This window comes from Arachis ipaensis, chromosome B9 (genome assembly GCF_059453495.1).
Source record: "Arachis ipaensis isolate K30076 ecotype BB chromosome B9, ASM5945349v1, whole genome shotgun sequence".
Lineage (NCBI taxonomy): Eukaryota > Viridiplantae > Streptophyta > Magnoliopsida > Fabales > Fabaceae > Arachis > Arachis ipaensis.
The window spans coordinates 159,021,459-159,041,403 of record NC_142444.1 but is presented as its reverse complement, the minus strand read 5'-3'; the positions used below and the strand labels follow the sequence as shown (position 1 = coordinate 159,041,403).

At 35.2% G+C, this 19,945-nt stretch overlaps 1 protein-coding gene across 1 annotated transcript; it reads left to right on the top strand.

The window, feature by feature from the left end:
- Positions 1-8,036: 8,036 nt before the first annotated feature.
- On the top strand, positions 8,037-9,893 carry LOC148546933 (uncharacterized). The gene has a single exon (XM_088499445.1). The coding sequence runs from the start codon at positions 8,037-8,039 to the stop codon at positions 9,891-9,893; it is 1,857 nt and encodes a 618-aa protein (XP_088355571.1).
- Positions 9,894-19,945: the final 10,052 nt, after the last annotated feature.

Genomic DNA, 19,945 nt, shown 5'->3' with positions numbered 1-19,945 from the left:
TTCTTGCTAGACTGACCTCCCTCATCCACATCCTTCCTTCTCTTGGTTTGGAGCTGTCCAGTTTCCTCTTAACCAAAGGTGCCAATGGTCTGTTGGCCTCAGATCTTTCCCATAATTGTTGGCCAGGTAAAGGATTTATGTGGTGGGAGTAAGTAGCTTTGTAGGAATCCATTGTGAGGAGCTTGTGGCAGAAATTCTCTGGCCACTTGTTCACCCTAGCAATAGCAGCACATGCGTGCACACATGGGATTCCTGCACCATAATCAGCAATAACAATTAGGTGCATAGTTAATTAGACTCACTAGGTAGAGTACTTAAATAATTAAGTAACAGTTAAATACATTACTGTTAGCATCCAAAACTGACAAGTACATAGCTTTTTTCCCAAATCCACTACATGGTGTGTAGGGTGTCCATGTACCTCGAACTTCTCGTATCCGGTGTCTCCACCCCAGATTGGTTGCCATTGCCTAGATTCCTTCCTCAGCTTCTCCAGTCTGCTCTTGATCACTGGGGGAAGTATCCCACATGATTATCCAACTTCACTTTATTTTTGGCCATCGTCCTCATTACGAACATCCTAACCTCTTCCAGCAGTGTGATTATAGGCTTCCTCCTAGCTTCCTTAATCTTTGCGTTGAATACTTCGCACGCATTGTTACATATTGAGTCTAACTTTGGCTTGTGACTGAACTGAGATCTTGTCCAAGAATGTGTTGGCCATTTTTCTAGGTATGCCCATGCCTTCGGATTTAGCCGCTTCAACTTTTCCCTATGTTCCCTGAATTCCTCAAAGGTTGTGGCTCGTGGACAATCCCACAGCAAGCCTCTTAGCTCCAGATCTTTCCATTGCTTGTTGAAATTCCTCCACAAATTTCATACACAGAAACGGTGATGCACATTGGGCATCACCTCCTGTACAGCATTTATGAGTCCCTGCAACATAGAGTGGATGCAAGTAATAATTAACTCAGATACAACAGAGAGAAGTTTGTAGAATACACAGTCATATGTTCACCGTCTTAGACCCTGACTTTTTTATATTTTCACCATAATAGACCCTGACTTTTAATATTTTCACCATAATAGTCCCTGAGTTTGTATTAAACGCACCATAATTGTCCCTAACTTTTGCTATTGTGCATCTAAAGTAGTCCTACTCACATATCAGCAAGCCTCTTACATGATCCAATATATTATAATACAGTGAAGGCAACCAAATAGAAAACTAAATCAGAACGGATTAGCAGCCATGTACCTTTTGCATATCAGAAATAAAACACCAACCATGTGTCTTGTAATCTCCCAAATCTGTGTGCAATAGTTCCAGAAACCATTTTCAGTTGGCAGTGTTTTCAACTTCCACAATTGCCCATGCAATGACGTATATGTGGTGGTTTGTATCCTGCCCAATAGCTGATAGAATCTGCCCTCCAAAGACAGTCTTCAGGAAAGCACCATCAAGTCCAATGAGTGGACGACATCCTGCCTTAAATCCATTCTTGCAGCCACTTAAACACACATACATTTTCTCAAATATGACATCACCGTTTGGCTGTGGGATGGTGCAAATTTGGACAGTTGAACCCGGGTTGGTCTTCAGCAGTGTCTCCCCATAGTCCCTCACCATTGCATAATGTGCCTTTTCATCACCATATACAAGGTTTCTAGAATCAGATAGTGCCCTTGAGATTGAATTCCTATTCAATGACAGATCATACTTGGTCTTGAAGAAGGTGTTTGCATCACAATGCCTGAAGTTGGGATACTTTCTGACTTTCTTCACCAGCTTACTAGCAACTCAGTTACGATTGGCTGCTCTGTTCTTATCCTCCCTTGCACAGCTATGATCATCTCTGAAAGTCTTCACTTGCCAGCAAGTATCGTCTCGGTCCTTGGAAGCAAAGATAACCCAATGGTATTCCTTCACCTTGCAAACTGCCCTAAGCCTCTTCCTATCATTTTTATTGAATCGAATACCCCTTCCTTCCTGGATGGTGTACTCCCTAACAGCCTCTTTAAAATCTCACTTCGTATTAAACTTCATTCCAACCTCTAAGTGAAGCTCTCCGAACCTAGCCCCTCTCTAAAAACTGGAAACACCTCATCAGACTCGGTCTCCTCTTCTAATTCGTCTTCAGAATTGGGTGGGTTTTTCATCTCCAATGAATGCCAAGAGTTGGCACCATCAGAATCGGTCCCAGGATCGTATGCATCATAATCATCATTCTTATCAGTTCCTACTTTCCCAAAATCCACTTCAACATCAGAATTAATCTCCACATAAGCATCGTCATCAACACAAATATTCTCCTTCATCTTATTCTTTCCCTTATCCTTATCCTGTGAATCACTCTTATTACTTGTTTTCTTCTTACCCTTTACCTTACGTGAAGGAACAGGGGTCCGCAGCACATGAATAAGATGAGTTGTCTTTCCTTACTGGTTTATAGGGCTCATCTTCTGAACTATCATCAGAATTAGAGGACTCCTCATCAGAGGACATCAACATCACTGGGATCTTGCTACCCTGCCCCCTTTTTTGAGCCTTTGTGCCTCCTATCCTAGTGGCAGACCTCAGGCAATACCTCCTATGAACTTTTGTTTGATTTAGTTTCGGGGTGTTCTTGGCCTTCTTTTTAAGTTTTTGTTCGATCGGCACCTTAACAGATGCTTTAACTCCTTCCTCCCTAGGTCGACTCACATTAGCAGTAGGATTCTTTTCATCACTTGGCCTAGCACCATCGTGTGGGGCAGCTGCAACATTTTCCTTAGCTTGCGTCCCAAGGTCCCTTACTTGATCATCAATGTATACCATAACCTCCTTCCCTTCTATCAGTTCAGGTGACAAGACCTCATGTTCAATGTAGATATCAACAAGACCCGCATTCTGTGAACCCATCTCACACATCTCTCTTAGGTCTGCATCACTCTGTAACTTCCTCAATCCCTCCCCTATGCTCTTTCCAGGTACAAGCCACCAGACTTCCTTCATTCTGTCATAACCTAGCTCCTTATAATAGTTTCTTAGATAAAATACATCCAGCCTATCCACCTCAACATCACCAAGGCAGTTTCTGTTGTCCGGATAGTAACCAATCTTTCCATCCACACCCTTTTCAAAAGTTCCTCCATGATGAAACATAATGTCCAGTACTTCATCCATATGCGAGATAAGTAAACAAACAAATTAAACACATGCAACACTAACTTCTGACCATAACTAGATAACCGTATCATTAGAGGAAACAACCCTTCTTGGATACATAAAAAAAATAGAGCAACCCAAACCCCATGCTAACAGCGTAACCACAAAACACCTAACAACATAGAAATCTAAACAAAACACCAAACGAAGATGAACTCTCCTTCAATCAACACACCACGTGAAGAGCCATCAATGAAAACCCAATAAAAAAATTTTAAACTTCAACCACACATTGTATTACTAACCTTGTTGTAGCTAACGATGACGATACCCTCTGCTTCAACAACTTCGTACCTGTGACGTCCTTCCTTCTCCTGCCAAAGAACTCACTCAAGCACTAACCAGAACGTGCCCTAATGTCACAGCATTCTCTGGACGAAAGAGAGAAGAAACATTTGAAGAGAAGTAGGAGAAAGACTAACAACTGATCAACCCTCTCCCCAAGCAACCTTTCAATTCCCCCTCAAAGGCAAAACGACGTCGTCTTGATTCATTAACACCATCCAGGCAAAACGGCGTCGTTTAAGGCTGCCTACGTGGACCATAAGCAGCCAGCTCAGCGCTCCGGCTGCTGAGTCACGCCGGAATTGGGTGGAAGGACCAGGATTTCGCACAGAGCTCAATCTGAAGGGTGCAATTAGAGCATTTCGAAAGTCAGCGGTAACATTGGTGCACGGGCTCAATCTGAAGGACCATTTTGAGGATTTACTCAAGTTTTACCACATTAAACATATTAAAACGACGCTATTTGAGGATTTGAATAATACTAAAATATTACATCATTTCTTTTTAAACAATATTAATTATTCAAATCGTCAAAATACATATGACGTCATTTTAATATGTCCAACACAATAAAACTTAGACCACGTCATTAATAACATTAAACTTTGATCACAAAAAATTATATTAGTATATTTTTTTAAATTTAAAAAATTAAATTATAATAATTAAAAAGTCAAAATTAAATCAACACAACTTATTAATCTCATGATGAATGTGAGATTTATCTCCACTAATATATCTTAAGATAGATTGAGCACATCATATCATTTCAATTATTCCACATCATGCACATTATGCTCAGCAGACAATTTGTCTTTTTTCATTTAATAATGTAAAACAAAATTAATAATTAAAACAATTATTCAAGACACGTGTTAAATTTAGATTTGTTAGCTAGTCAACTTATAATCATTTGTAGTCACTGAATTCATAACCACCAGAGAGGTGGCTTATATTATATATATATATATATCACTATGAGACCCCGAGGCTCACGAGGCAACAAAATGAAGACATATATCCTCTGCATGCATCTTATATGTTGTTATATATGTATAAAGATGATTAATAAGCAATATACAAAAGTAAAGTTGATTAATTTTCATATATAACACCATAACTTATTAGTTACAGTTTGATACTCTCTATTTTGGTTTTCTTGTTGGACATGGAAGGGATCAATTCAAATTGAAAATGATGTTATTAAGCAAAAAAATTATATATAGGTACTCACTAACTAAATTTAGTTTAGCAGGAGCCAAAAAAATTAAACAACTTAACATTGTTTTCTGTAGGGATCACTACAAAAAATACCGTTAAAATCGACAGCCAAATAGACGGTTTTGCCGTCGATAGTATTAAAAATCGATGGTAAAATCGACGATTTTAACCGTCACTTTAAAACGTGTCGATTTTTCAAAAAGTTAATAAAATTGATTTGCCATGGATGACAAAGCAGGCTGGTCCGTCTTAATCCACCCCACTTAGATTCGCACTATAAAATGGGATAGATTGACCCTATTTCATTAATTAAGATGAGTTTAAAACGCTAGTTTATTCTGTTTTACGGCTAATTGAAGTATCGACAAACTAATTTATTTGATTTTTTTTTTTTGAAAAATAAAATTCTTTAAAATTAATAGAAAAATGATAAGCTGGTGGCTGATGTATAGCAATAAATTAAAGATGATATAAGAAGGAATTGAAATGTTTAAAAAGAAAATCAATTTTAAGAGAAAAAAAAACTACTTCTAAAATAAGGAAAGGATTATTCTTCATTCCTTCTTGTTTAATATGTATATAATAGAGACTACTTTTTCTTACTTTTAGATGAGTTCTGTATTTATTATTATATATTTGTTCTAGAAGATTCAATAAAATCAAATTGGTTGGTAAATGCAAATGCAATACTATCTATTCATGCATGTGTGGTTGATACGTTGATAGTAGTTTCTCGTTAATTAAACTTTGGGAAGGACAGAGTGACAGACTATTATTTTCATTTCGTTGTTGGTACTTGTGCTATGAATCACTACAAGGGAAACCAAATAATGCAGCGGAAAATTTTAGAAATTTATCGAAGAAGAAGTATAGGGAGTCAATATTTGTATAATGTATATAATTGAGGTTTAGAAATGTCCGATACAATATTAGAGATATAATTATTAGTGTTATTTTTTTTTTATCAGCTTAAGTTTTTGGGATAAGTAGTTTCATGACATGGTATTAGAGCTCTAAATCTGAAAGGTCAAAAATTCATGACATGAGATGTTTATTATTCCTGATACCCGGATAACAATTTTGGATAGCATAGCTCATTGTACAAATATTCCATTGGTTCCCTAGCGGAATTCTTTCCCAAAATCATGCATGCACGTTATTTGGTCGCAAATCAATAAATTACTATACAAATGAGGTGAATTTTATTCAACTTCCTCTGAAATAACATATAATAAATTACTATACAAATGGGTAATGGTATAATTTTTTAAAATATTAAAACTCCACTCCCGTTAATTGAAACACATTTCGACTCCTCCACTGTCCTCTCACGCAATCTCTCTTTTTTCAGTGCATCATTCCTTAACGACCTCGTTGAATTCTCATCGCTAACTTCGCCTTCCTTCGTAGTATAGCCACCGCCGCTATCTTCTATCATCTCACTCGATCCCTCTTTCTGCCATGGATCACTCCTTACCAACATAATTAATAGTTAATTTTCTTATTAAATTTTTTTATTAAAAAAATATATCTTTATTCAATTACATGATGGAACATGTATTTATACGTAAAATATAATATAATAAAATAAATTTGTTTAAAGTACTTAAAAGTATAATTAAAATTATGAACATGCAAATATAACAATTAAATTTGTACTCTAAATAAGTAAACATATTTTTTATCATACATAAATTATTTAAAAAATGAATATATTATTAAAATTAATAACACAAATTTAAAATAATAAAATTCAACTTTCTTACTGTATTTTTTATAGTATTTTTATTCTTTTAATTTTAATTTATTAGTACTTAAAAGTTGGATTTTATCATTTTAAATTTGTGTTATTAATTTTACTAATTTATTTATTTTTTTAAATAATTTATGTATGATAAAAGATGTGTTTATTTGTTTAGAGCACAAATTTTATTATTATATTTATATGTTCTTAATTTTAATTATACTTTTATAAGGACTAATAGATTTATTTTATTATATTATATTTTACATATGAATATATATTCTATCATGTAATTAAATAAAAATATGTTTTTTTAATGAAAAATTTAATAACCAAACTAACAATTAATCATGTTGGTAAGGAATAATCCACGACAGAAAGAGGGATCGAGTGAGAGGATAGGAGATAGCGATGACGTCGACGCTGACTATATTGAGAACGAGGCAAAGTTACGACGGCGGAAATTCAACGACGTCGTTGAGGGATGATGCACTGAAGAAAGAAAGATTGCATGAGAGGGCATTAGATAATGCTTGGAAGGACCAAAGCTACATGACGAAAAAATAATGGAAGAGTGAAAATGTGCTTCAACAAACGGGAGTGAGATTTTGATATTTTAAGAAACTATATTATTACCCATCTCAAATAATAAATTACAAAATAACTCAATTATGGTTAAGATAATGACCAAATTAAATGTGACATATCATGAAGGGTAACTTACATGTTATTTTAGAGGAGGTTAGGTAGAATTTACCTATAAATTATTATATGTACAAGATAAAATTTAAATTCTTAATATTTACTTAAATATATTAATAAATTAAAGTTCAATTTAAATAAATAATTTAATTAAATTTTTTTTAAAAAAATAATTTAAACAATAAATATTTATATTAAAAATAATTTATAAATAAGTTATTTTGTATTTAGTTTTTTAGTTCTAAAAGTACTTATTTTAAAAAAAAATAATAAAATATTTTTTATTATAAGAAAAGTCTTTTTTTTTTAATTTCTCTATAAACACTAAAATAACTTTTTAAAAAATTTTAATTTAATTTTAAAAATTATACCAAACATTAATATTATAATTTTTTGTAAACTAAAAATAAAAAAAAATTATAAACCTATTCAAACGGCCTAATTACTAAACTAATCTAATTAAGCCAATGCAATCTAGTTTATCTTATTTATTAATAAAAGCGGCTTTGCTGGAATATTAATAAAAGATCTTAGTAGGAAATTAACATTGTTAAAGTCAATGCTTTATCAACGTTTTTCATTGTTGTGGTCTAACTTTTTTTTTTTTTAATGGTAACAGACCAATGAGTAATTTAAATTTGAGTTTTATTTAAAAGAACCAGTGAATTCGATGTATATACAAAATAAAATTTAAATTTTAAATATTTATTTAAATATATAAATAAGCTCACAACTTGATTAACTCAAATTAATTTGTGAAGGTTTAACTAAAAGCATTAATGTAGCGCCACATTAATTATTAAAGAGTGTTAGGAGATCAGATCAGCAGATTTTGTAATTTGTAATCATCAATTAACTATCATTAATAGGGTTGAGATGGCTAAAGAAAGCTCTGCTAGGGTTTCCACTCAAGAAGAAGATTTGAAAAAGCGTAGCACTAAGAAAGTTAAGACTCGTGATGATGTTGATCTAAATCAACCTAGTGAGTGCATGGACATTGTTGGGCAAGAACACGACGTTGAGAGGTTGTCAAAAATCTCGTATAAAGAGTCTCTTCTAACATCGCCTGGCCTTAGTCCGGGAGGTGACACTATGGCCATGGATGGCATTGATGAGAATGCTCCTAACCCGGAGGATCAATGGTATATTGATGCTGAAAAGGAAGATCTCGGCGAAAAACCATTTGATCCTTGCCCTACGATTCCAGTGTCGAAAGAAGAGTTTGATGAATGGTGCAAGCCTTGGCGCAATGCGCTCATCGTCAAAGTCCTAGGCAAACGTGTGGGATTGGGATTCATTGAACAACGTCTCCGAAGGGATTGGGCCAAGAAAGGTAATATAAATGTGATTGACATGGATCGTGATTATTTTCTTGTTCATTTTTCAGATGAGGCGGATTACTCGCACGCGCTGTTAGAGGGGCCATGGATGATTGCCGGGCATTACCTCATTGTGCAACGATGGAGGCCGTTCTTTCTGAATTCTGAGAATCAAGTTAAAAAAATTGCAGCATGGATTCGTATTCCTAATCTTCCAATCGAACTTTATAATCCCCGATTCTTGTGGCGTGTGGGGTCGGCCATTGGTCAAATGCTCAAAATTGATCGTACTACTTCCATCCACTCTAGAGGACGATTTGCTCGCATCTGTGTTGAGATTGATCTGGCAAAACAACTTGTACCACGTATTTCGGTGTTGGGTAGTGAGTTAAACATTGAGTATGAAGGGCTCTACCAGATTTGTTTCAATTGCGGCAGATATGGACACCGTATGGACCAATGTGGTGAGACGGTGGTGGAACAGGTGGAGACACAGAAGGTGGAAAACACCGACCAGAAAACAGATTCAGGCGACAATCAAGCAATTGATGATAATCAAAATGGAAGTTCCACGGATTTTGGGATTCAGCATGATACTCGGCCTAATCAAAATCTCCCAAATTTTGGCCCTTGGATGATGGTGAGAAGACAAAATAAAAAGAAAAAGGCAATTAGTTCTAATGGAAAAGGAGGGAATATTCATGAAATTAATAGAGGCGAAAAATTAGCACCTGAAGATATTGTTGAAAGTATAGAGGAAGGAAGAGGATCACGCTATAATATCTTATATGAGGAAAATCCGCATGATGTGGAAGTACATGCTATGCATGTTGATAGTGAAAAATCAATTAATAACACACAAGATGGGCTTCAAGCTGCTAAGGCCCATAATAATGTTGAAAAAATCCAACCCATATACAAGAAAATCCTGAAACAAAGTGCTGGAAAAAACCCTCAAGGAATTAAAAAACCAAATCATGGGCTAATTGGGCTTAAGCCCAATGAAAAAGGTAACAAATTGAAAGCCAAAATGTTGGAACAATCCTTACCCAAAGCTAAAGAGCATATCAACGAAGCTTCCTTAGTGATTCACAACAAGAAGAATTCCGAAATGGAAGCTATGGAGTTGGTGATGTTGGAACATATGCGGTGCCTCCAAGATGATCAAAGAGAAGCTTTTGAAATCTCCAAATGGATGCAATCACCTCTTGAAGCTCATGAGGTAAGAAATAATTTTTTAATTCAAAATCCCTCTTCTTCGATGAGACCGCCAGACCCAGGGAGTGGCGTGGCTTTAAATTCCAATAAGCAAACAAGTCCAACCTTGGAGAATCCAAGTAAGAATCAATTGAAGGATGGGAAGTCTTCCCATGAAAGCGCTGGTTTGGTACTTGGGACTCAACCCAGAAATTAATCTCGGTCCTCAATGACCCTCTCCATGTTTTTGTTATGATGAATATTATTTGTTGGAATTGTCGGGGTGCTGGAGGTAAGTCTTTTCATTCTCTTATTAGAGATATGCGAAAGGAATATGATGCTCATTTTATTATCTTGCTTGAAACCCATGTGAGTGGTATGAAAGGGAAGAAAATCAGAGATAAAATGGGCTTTGACGGGTCTTTTATTGTTGAAGCCATTGGACATTCTGGGGGTATTTGGTGTTTATGGGATGCAGGTATTTGGGATGTTGTTGTTCTGGATTATAGTCATCAACTAGTTCATCTTCAAGTCTCTTGCAACAATTCAGATTCTTGGCTTCTCTCAGCTTGTTACGGGAGTCCTCAACGAGCTACCAGGAGATCTTTGTGGAGTAATATTCGTTCTTTGGCTGATAATACCATTTTACCTTGGTGTCTTCTAGGTGATTTTAATGCTATTTTACATGATCATGAAAGGCAGGGCGGTTCTTCTAGAGTTATTTCGGGTGCTTGCAATGAGTTTCAGAATTGTGTGTCGGATTGTGGTCTGATTGATTTAGGATTCATTGGTTGGCCTTTTACATGGAAGAGAGGTAATCTTGTAGAGAGACTTGATAGAGGTTTGAGCAATCTTAATTGGCAGCTTAAATTTCCTGAGGCTTATCTGAAGCACCTTCCCCTTCTCAAATCAGACCACTCTCCCATATGTTTGAAGTTTGCTGCTGATCCTTCTCCCAACAGAGGAAGGAGGCCTTTCAGATTTCTTGCCGCTTGGTTATCCCACCCTAATTTTAATGAGTTAGTTCATCAATCTTGGCATGTGGAAAACTCTTGGACAGAAGGACTTCTTAATTTCAAAAATTCTCTTAAAGAATGGAACTCCAATGTTTTTGGGGATATTTGGAAAAAGAAAAGCAAGATCCTGCGAAGACTTCAGGGCATCACCAATAGCCTAAGTTACAGCAGTAATTTTTTCCTTGAAGAACTTCAAGTGCAACTTTGGAAGGATTACGAGGAAGTTCTAGCCCATGAAGAGCTCCTTTGGTACCAGAAATCTAGATGCAAGTGGATAGAGTTTGGAGATAGAAATACAAAATTCTTTCATGGCTCAACTATGGTTAGGCGGAGGAAGAATAAAGTTCGTTCTCTTCTAGATGATGGTGGTAATTTAATTACTGATAAGAATACTTTGGAGAGTATGGCCTTTTCTTTTTACTCTAACTTGTATATGGATTGCCTCCCTGAGTGTCCTTTTGTTCTCACTAATGGTTTTCCTACTCTTTGTGAGGAGGACCGAAACAGAGTGGGAGGAGATATTTCTAATATGGAGATTAAAGAGGCGGTTTTTGCTATGGGCAGCTTTAAAGCACCAGGAAGGGATGGTTTACAAGCTGTCTTTTATCAGAGCCAATGGGATAAAGTCGGGTCTGATCTTTGTACACTTATACATCGTATTTTCCATGAGCCTGAGAAAGTTCAAGAGATCAATGAAACTCTTATTACTCTTATTCCTAAGGTGGAACCTGTCACTAGCCTCAAGCAAATGAGACCAATCAGTTTATGCAATGTCTCCTACAAAGTTGTCACCAAAGTCCTTGCTAACCGTATTAGAAATCTCATGGAAAAATTAGTCAAACCCACACAGTGCAGTTTTGTCCCTGGCAGACATAGCTCAGATAATATCATCATTGCTCAGGAAGTCATTCATACAATGAGAAGCAAGAAGGGTCCAAAAGGGTGGATGGCTATCAAGATTGACTTGGAAAAAGCTTATGATAGAATCAAATGGAGCTTTGTTAGAGATACTCTTTTGGAGGTTGGTTTCCCAAATCATATTATCAAGCTCATTATGTCATGCATTTCCACAGCAAGGATGCGAGTTCTTTGGAATGGTGAAGAATTAGATGAATTCTTTCCATCCAGAGGTATTCGCCAAGGCGACCCCCTTTCACCATATATTTTTGTACTGTGTATTGAACGCCTCTCTCAACTGGTTAATGCTGCTGTTGATCATGGGTTCTGGAAGCCTATCAAATTGAACAGGGATGGTCCTAAGCTCTCCCACCTCTGCTTTGCCGATGATTTAATTCTTTTTGCGGAAGCTAATCTCCAACAAGTGGATATTATCAAGAAATGCCTCAAAGCCTTCTGTGACAGCTCTGGCCAGAAAATTAGCAATGAAAAAACTCGGGTGTACTTCTCAAAGAACGTGGGAAACCAAGTTAGAATTGAGATCAGTGAAGCTCTTGAATTTGCTAGAACAGATAACCTTGGAAAGTATTTGGGTGTTCCTCTTCTACATTCCAAAGTATCCAAGCATACCTTCAATGACATCATCAACAAGCTCAACTCCAGACTAAATTCTTGGAAAGCCTCCTCTCTTTCGTTTGCAGGCAGAACTACCCTGGTGAAATCTGTCCTTTCTTCTATTCCTCTTTATACTATGCAAACTACTTTATTACCTGCCTCTACTTGTAATGTTATTGATCGTAAATGCAGGAGTTTTCTTTGGGGCGATACTGACCAATCAAAGAAGATTCATCTCATGAATTGGGATAAAGTTTGTCAACCCAAGAAAGCGGGAGGTCTTGGCATTAGACATGCAAGCAAAATGAACCATACTTTCATGATGAAAGCTGGATGGGGGCTAGTTGAGAAAAGAGATTCTTTATGGGCCACTGTGCTCCGATCCAAATATAAAGCCGGGAAGGATATCATTCCTAATGTTGAGCGAAAGCCTAATAGCTCTAACATGTGGAAGGGAATATGCAAGTCATGGCCAGATGTGAAACAAAACCATATCTGGCGTATTGGGGATGGCTCTGTGATCAAGTTTTGGCAACATAACTGGGTTCCCAATTTGGGTAGTCTTGATCAGCATGTGCCGCAGGTAAGAACTAATTATGTAGAGTATTCTAGTTCATTGATGGACTTCCTTGATGTTTCAGGTAATTGGGATTTGAACAAACTCAATAGCTGGCTGCCGGAAGATATGGTGAAGAAGATTGCTGCCATCTCTCCACCATCTCCATGGAAGATGCCGGATCATGTGGCATGGAACTTGTCATCGGATGGCTCCTTCGATCTCAAACAATCCTATCAAGTACTTTGCAACACTCCTCCTCCCTATAATGGAACGTTCAATCTGGTTTGGCGTTGGTGTGGTCCCGAACGTGTTCGATCTTTTCTTTGGTTAGTTGCCAATAATGCAATCCTAACCAATGCGGAAAGACAACGACGTCACCTCTCAACCGCGTCATCATGTCCAAGATGTAACATTCACAGCGAAACGACCCTTCATGTCCTTAGAGACTGTGCATTTGCATCAGCGGTCTGGGATAACTTGCTGCCTTTGGCATGGAATCAAAGCTTCTTCAGCTCAAATCTTCAAGACTGGCTGAGCTCCAACCTCTCTACTTCAAGAAATTGGCAATGTCTTTTTGGGGTGGTGACATCCTCTCTTTGGTTTTTTCGAAATAAGCTGATTTTTGAAGGAAACTCCACTACAGTGGCCTCGGCTATAGCTCAAATTAGAGTAAGGTTTGATGAGTTCAACCGTTCGTCAAGATCTAAAGTGCACCTGAATGCTCCCTATGCCAATCATGCTCGATTAATAAGCTGGAAGCCTCCTAGTGAGGATGCTGTTAAGTTGAATGTAGATGGCTCCTATATGGCAATAACTAATAATGCTGCTTGTGGTGGGATCTTTAGAAACTATCTTGGAGGGTTCATTAAAGGCTTCTCTTGCAATCTCGGGAGCTGCTCCATCATGCATGCGGAACTATGGGGGATTGTCCATGGTCTTCGGATTGCTACTTCTCTAAATCTTTCTTGTGTAATTGTGGAATCGGACTCGACTTCAGCATTAAAGTTCATCACCCAAAGCTGTCCAGCTACTCATTCTTGTTCCTCCCTTATTGAGGAAATCAAGCTCCAAGCAAATCGCATCCCTCATGTGTACTGGAATAATGTGCCTCGCGAAGCTAACTCTGTTGCGGATCAACTAGCAAAGAAAGGGCAGCACTTACCTCTTGGTCTCCATACTTTTGATTCAGCCCCTTGTGAAATTTCTCATATTCTAGCCTCCGATATAGCTTCTGTCCCTCTGTTTAGAGGCATTTAGTTTTCTGTCTTTTTTGGGTCATTGACCCCCACTATCACCAAAAAAAAAAAATTAACTATCATTAATATTTTTAATAGTGTGAGATTATATCTAATAATATGAAATTATTTTTTTTTACTGGCTAAATTTTAATAAAAATGTTAACCTCCTAGACTTTTTTTAATGATTAGTGGGTTTAACCTCCTAATTTTTAATGATTAACTTTAATTTATGGATTTAACTAAGAATATTTGTTAAAAATTATTAATTAAAAAAGGTTTATGAAAAATATATTTAATTTAAATTTCTAATATATTCATTATGAATTTATTAAAACAATTTAAATTTTATACTAAATAATAATTATTTTAATATATTATCTTAATAGATGGTAGTATGTATTATTATTATTTTTGTAGGAAGTATTTTTATCTTTTTATTTTTAGATATTATGTAAAAAAATTTTATTGAATAATTAAATAAAAAAATAAAATTTATTGTCTTTACTGCTATCATGGTAAATAATAAATTAAATATATTTTTTATTTTATTCAAAATTTAGGTAATGATGGATATATTACAATAAAAAGTAAGATATATTTATAAATTTATTAGTAATAAATATCTAAAATAAATAATTTAAGTGATTAATTTTTGTTATTCCTGATGTATATACATCTTTATAATAAATACTATTTTGATACCAGTATTTTTTTAACAATTATACACAAATTTTTTTTATTTTGTTAATTAAAAATAATTTAGATATGTGATTAATTAATAATAAATATATTTTTATATAGGTACAAAAAATGTTTAGTTTACAAATAATATTTTTTTTATGTATTTGTATTTTAATTAATATAGTTATTTTTTTCTTCATTAAAATAGAATTTGTTATTTGTGTGTTTAGAATATAAACTATTTTGATTAAAATTTTAATTTTTTTGAATAGTATAATAGGAACTGCGTAACAATATTTATTTAAATACATAAACATAATAATTTTTATATTTAAGTAGAATCTATTAATACAAACTAAAAAATAACAACATATTTTAGCTTTTAGTAAATAAAGAATAAAACAACTTTATACACTTAATAATTAACTTTTAATCTTTTATATATGAAAACTTTTAAAGTTAAAAATAATAATTATTAATATCAATAAATAAATATTAATAAATTTTTATAATAAAATAATATTTGTCCCGGGCTATGCCCGGGTTTTACGCTAGTTATCTTAATAGATGGTAGTTAAACACTTAAACCTAATTCTATTTCACTTTTTATTTTCTGGCTTTGGACTATTACACGTAAGTTACTACGCTTTCCCCATTATGGCACACTCGTGAATCGCACTGAAGCTAAGGCCTCCAGAATAGTTAACAGAGGAAGAAGACAAAAGTGCTCATACATTTGTCTCTGCCTTTTTATCTTGTCAGACCACAAATATTAGAATAGCTTTTCCCAAATTTGTTTTGTAAATTTTTTAAATAGATTAATTAGTCTTACAATTTTTCATTCTAAAATGCCTATAAAAATTTATTAAAAGAGAATTTTTGTACATGATACAAGTTATTAAACTTTTAATATAATAATAACGGGTTTTGCTCATTTTCTCAATTTCTCCAATGCTCATAATAGAAGGAACAGATTGGCAAGTGGCAATCTTCATTCTTCACCACCAAACCACATGAATAAACAAAAGCCTCTGCCGTCTTCTAATCATGTGTTTGTGTTTTTTCTGTTTTAGTCTTTTGATTCTTTGACTCTGAATAAACAAAAGTATATTTTGATGGTGTTAGAAATAAGAGATTAAATTGGAGGGAAAATTTGTGTATTATTGAGTGTAATTAAATTATCTGAAATAATATAATATAAAAAGTATTTATAGGTGCTAAGAGACGTAATAATAAAGACGTAATATTTTATAATAAATATTAAGATATACTAATTAATTCTAATTGATCCTAATTATATTCTAACAGATGGTATGAAACTAACTACTAATTCTCTTATGCTGGAATCTCAAATACAGTTAATTTCACGTGAAATTGATAATCGAGAGTCATTAAATGAAAATTTAGTCAAATTATTTAACGCTCTCAACTATCAATTTCATCTGAAATTAACTATACCTAAATTTTTACCTTCTCCTATATGTAATTAATCCAAATAAGTATAATTCGTACTGAGTTTATTTTTAAACAAAAAATAAATAAATTTCATTAATATAACACACACACACACATATATATATAACACATGGCCAAACTGGGCCAGGCATATCCCAGTATGGTTCATATAGTGTATTGAATGTACGAGACACCACCAAAAATGAAAAGAGGCCTTATGGGCCTTGGTTCAAAAATGTCATGACGTGGCGGCATGTATGGTTTAATAGGCACGTTTGTAGAGCAGAGCTAGAAAGAAAAAAAAAAAAGAATTCATGGCTTGAAAAAAAAGGAGAAAAAAGTCAAATTAAATTTAAAGAACCAAATTGGGTTGATTTAGTGGTTAGCTCACTAATCCACTTAAGTAAGTATCGGGAATTCGCATGCAGTATTAGCCAACAACAAACCCTTAAATAGAGTTTAGTACTACGACAGATTAGTCCTTCAAATAAAATTATTTTTCTTGGACTAAACCACCAAAAGTAACCATAAAAGATTGATTTGCTGACAAAAGTAACCATAAAAGATCATAACTCCTCATATGCCCACAAATAATTAGATCTGTTTGACAAAAATAACCATGTCAAAAGCCATACTCTAATAGCTTTGATTTCACCTTTAATCTTCTCAACTTTCATGGCCATGTTAACATTCCTTTTCCTATTGTCTATCAGAGCAATCGTTTATTGGCTATTTTTGAGAAACTGAACTAATCAATTATGGGCATATAAGGTGTTATGATCTTTTATGGTTACTTTTGTCAGCGAATCAATCTCTCATGGTTACTTTTGGTGGTTTAGTCTTTTTCTTGCGTGTCAATATTAGTATTAAATAAAAATAAAAATATTTTAAAATCTAATACATAGAGTTAAGGAATATATAAAAATATTTCAAATAAAAAAATTAAATTCTATTTTATTAATATATTAACATTATACTAAACTATAAAATTAAATTTTAAATAAAAATAAATTATTTTTTTAAATAAAACAAAATTATTTTTTCCAAACAAGTTATACGATGAAATTTAGAAATTGAATCCGAAGGAATAGAATTTGGCAACTAACTGGCAGTGATGGTGAAGTGGCTACTTCAAATGCTGGTATTGCTTCTGTGGCTGAATCTTATTTCAAGGACATCTTTTCCTCCACTTGTCATAAGAACCCTGAACCTCTGTTTACTGATTTTGAACCTAAGGTTACAGCTCACATGAACCGTAGGCTTCAAAGACCAGTGACTATGGAGGAAGTGAAACGCGCAACATTTAGCATTCATCCTCAAAGTGCTCCAGGAGATGATGGTATGACAGCAAAATTTTTTCAAAGCTTCTGGAACATACTTAGTGGTGATGTGTTTCGAGCAGTTAAGAGCTTCTTTTCTGGGGGCAGAATCTTGAAAGGTTTTAACCACACTCAGATCTGTCTTATTCCCAAGATTTCTGATGCTAAAGATATGACTCAGGTAAGACCAATAAGCCTATCCTCAGTCTTTTACAAGATTATCTCCAAAGTATTTGTACATAGGCTTCAGGGTATGATGAATAGACTAATTAGCCCTACGCAGAGTGCTTTTATTAAAGGCAGATTAATCTCTGATAATATCCTAATTGCTCACAAGTGTATGCATTACTTGAAGAACAAAAAAGGGGACTCGAAAATGAAATGGCGCTAAAATTAGATATGAGTAAGGCATATGATAGGGTGGAATGACACTTTCTTTGGTTTATATTAGAGAAGTTTGGTTTTGACTCCCGGTGGATCATGTGGATTCGAGAATTAGTGACAACTGTTTCTTATTCTGTTATTGTGGAAGGACAACCTTATGGTTTCTTCAAACCAAATAGAGGTATTCGACAAGGAGATCCTCTATCCCCCTATCTTTTTCTTTTCTGTGCAGAAGGTCTCTCCTTCTTACTACACAAGGCAGAACAAAACAGACTAATTCAGGGTCTTCAGATACATAGGCGATGTCCCAAGGTCAACCACCTCCTATTTGCTGATGATTCCATCTTATTCTGTAAGGCTAATCCTGAAGCATGTTCAAATATCTTGCATTTATTGAATTCTTATGAAAGCATCAGTGGCCAGAGGGTAAATCTTAATAAATCTGCTGTATTCTTTAGCCACAACACTCCCTCCACTACTCGTACACTACTGGCTAACTCTATGAATATTAATCATATTGGGGCTCAGGATAAATACCTTGGTTTGCCTTCTACAGTCTTTAAATCGAAAAAGGCTTCTTTTAGTATGATCAAAGAAAATGTTCGGAAAAGAATCCAAGGGTGGAAGCGCAATCTTCTTTCGTCAGGTGGTAGACACGTATTGCTTAAGGCAGTGGGAGAAGCTATTCCTATTTATACATTGTCTTGCTTCAAGTTGCCTGATGGTTTAATTTCGGAAATTCACTCTCTACTTTCTCAGTTCTGGTGGGGACAAAAAGGTTCTGAAAGGCGGATGGCTTGGATTAGCTGGGACACTATGACTCGCCCACGAAAAGAAGGAGGCCTTGGATTTAAAGACCTCAGAATCCAAAATCTGGCGCTTTTAGGCAAACAGTTTTGGCGACTTGTAACACAGCCTACTTCCTTATTATCCGAAATCCTAAGAGGTAAATACTTTAGCAATGGTAATGCTATAACGGCAGAAATTGGAGTCTTACCTTCTTGGGGATGGAGGAGCATACTGGAAGGCCGAAAGATTGTTGAAAAATGTCTTAATTGGGCTGTGGGTACTGGTGAGAATATCCGAACCTTTGAGGATCCTTGGCTGCCTCCTCCGTATCCTTTAATGATTTCTGACATGCCAAATAGACAGGCTATTTCTGAGTTGGTTCCAAGAGTTAAAGATCAAATTACTGAAGATAGGAATTGGAATCAGAATCTCATTCAAGAATTATTTCCCCAAGACGTTGCAAACAGGATTTTGTCAGTTAAAATTCAGCAGAGTAGGGACAAATTGCAATGGGAATTGAACAAATCCAAGCAATATGATACAACCTCAGGTTACAGAATTGGCTATTTATTTTACCATCCGCCTCTGGAGCTTTGCCCTAATTATATGCAGCAGAAAAAGTCGTGGATTGATCTATGGAAGTTGAAATTGCCTCACAAAATTAAGCTATTTATTTGGAAAGCTCTCCATGGCCGACTTCCGGTGCTTGCTCAGATTCATCACCGCATCCCATCTATATCACCAATATGCCCCTGCTGTCATGAAGCAACGGAAACAGTCACTCATTGTTTGATCGATTGCTCTAGAATTAAAGACGTATGGTCTCAGAGTTATCTTCGTGACTGTCTTTTCCCTCAGAGTTCTAACGACTTTTGGACATGGTGGACTGCATCAACAGAGATACTTAACCCGTTGAAGAATGCTGACCGTAATCCTCAATTGCTTGCCATCATTTGCTGGAACTGCTGGAAAGCTCGCAACCAGTTGATTTTTGAAGGTTCTACTTCTATGCCGTCTGCCATTCTAGCAAGCTCTGTCAAGTTGTTCCGTGAAATCCAAAGAACTCCCAGTTTAGGTCGTCATCTCCATGAGGCAAGCTCTTAGTTGCATTCAATTGGATTTATCATTCTTTCTTCTTTAAGATTTTTCTTCGTTTTTCGACCACGCACCTTTGGATGAATACCTTTAGTGTAGTGTTTTTGGGAAATTCCCACCTTTTATTATGCTATCCTGCTTTTGGACATCTTTATATTTCATCTTTTTAATAATTAATGAAATATAACCTATTATCTTTGCGGAAAAAAAAAAAAAAAAGT

What these genes read in the sequence shown, in the direction of transcription:
- LOC148546933 (XM_088499445.1), top strand. Translation starts at nt 8,037, where the DNA reads ATGGCTAAAGAAAGCTCTGCTAGGGTTTCCACTCAAGAAGAAGATTTG.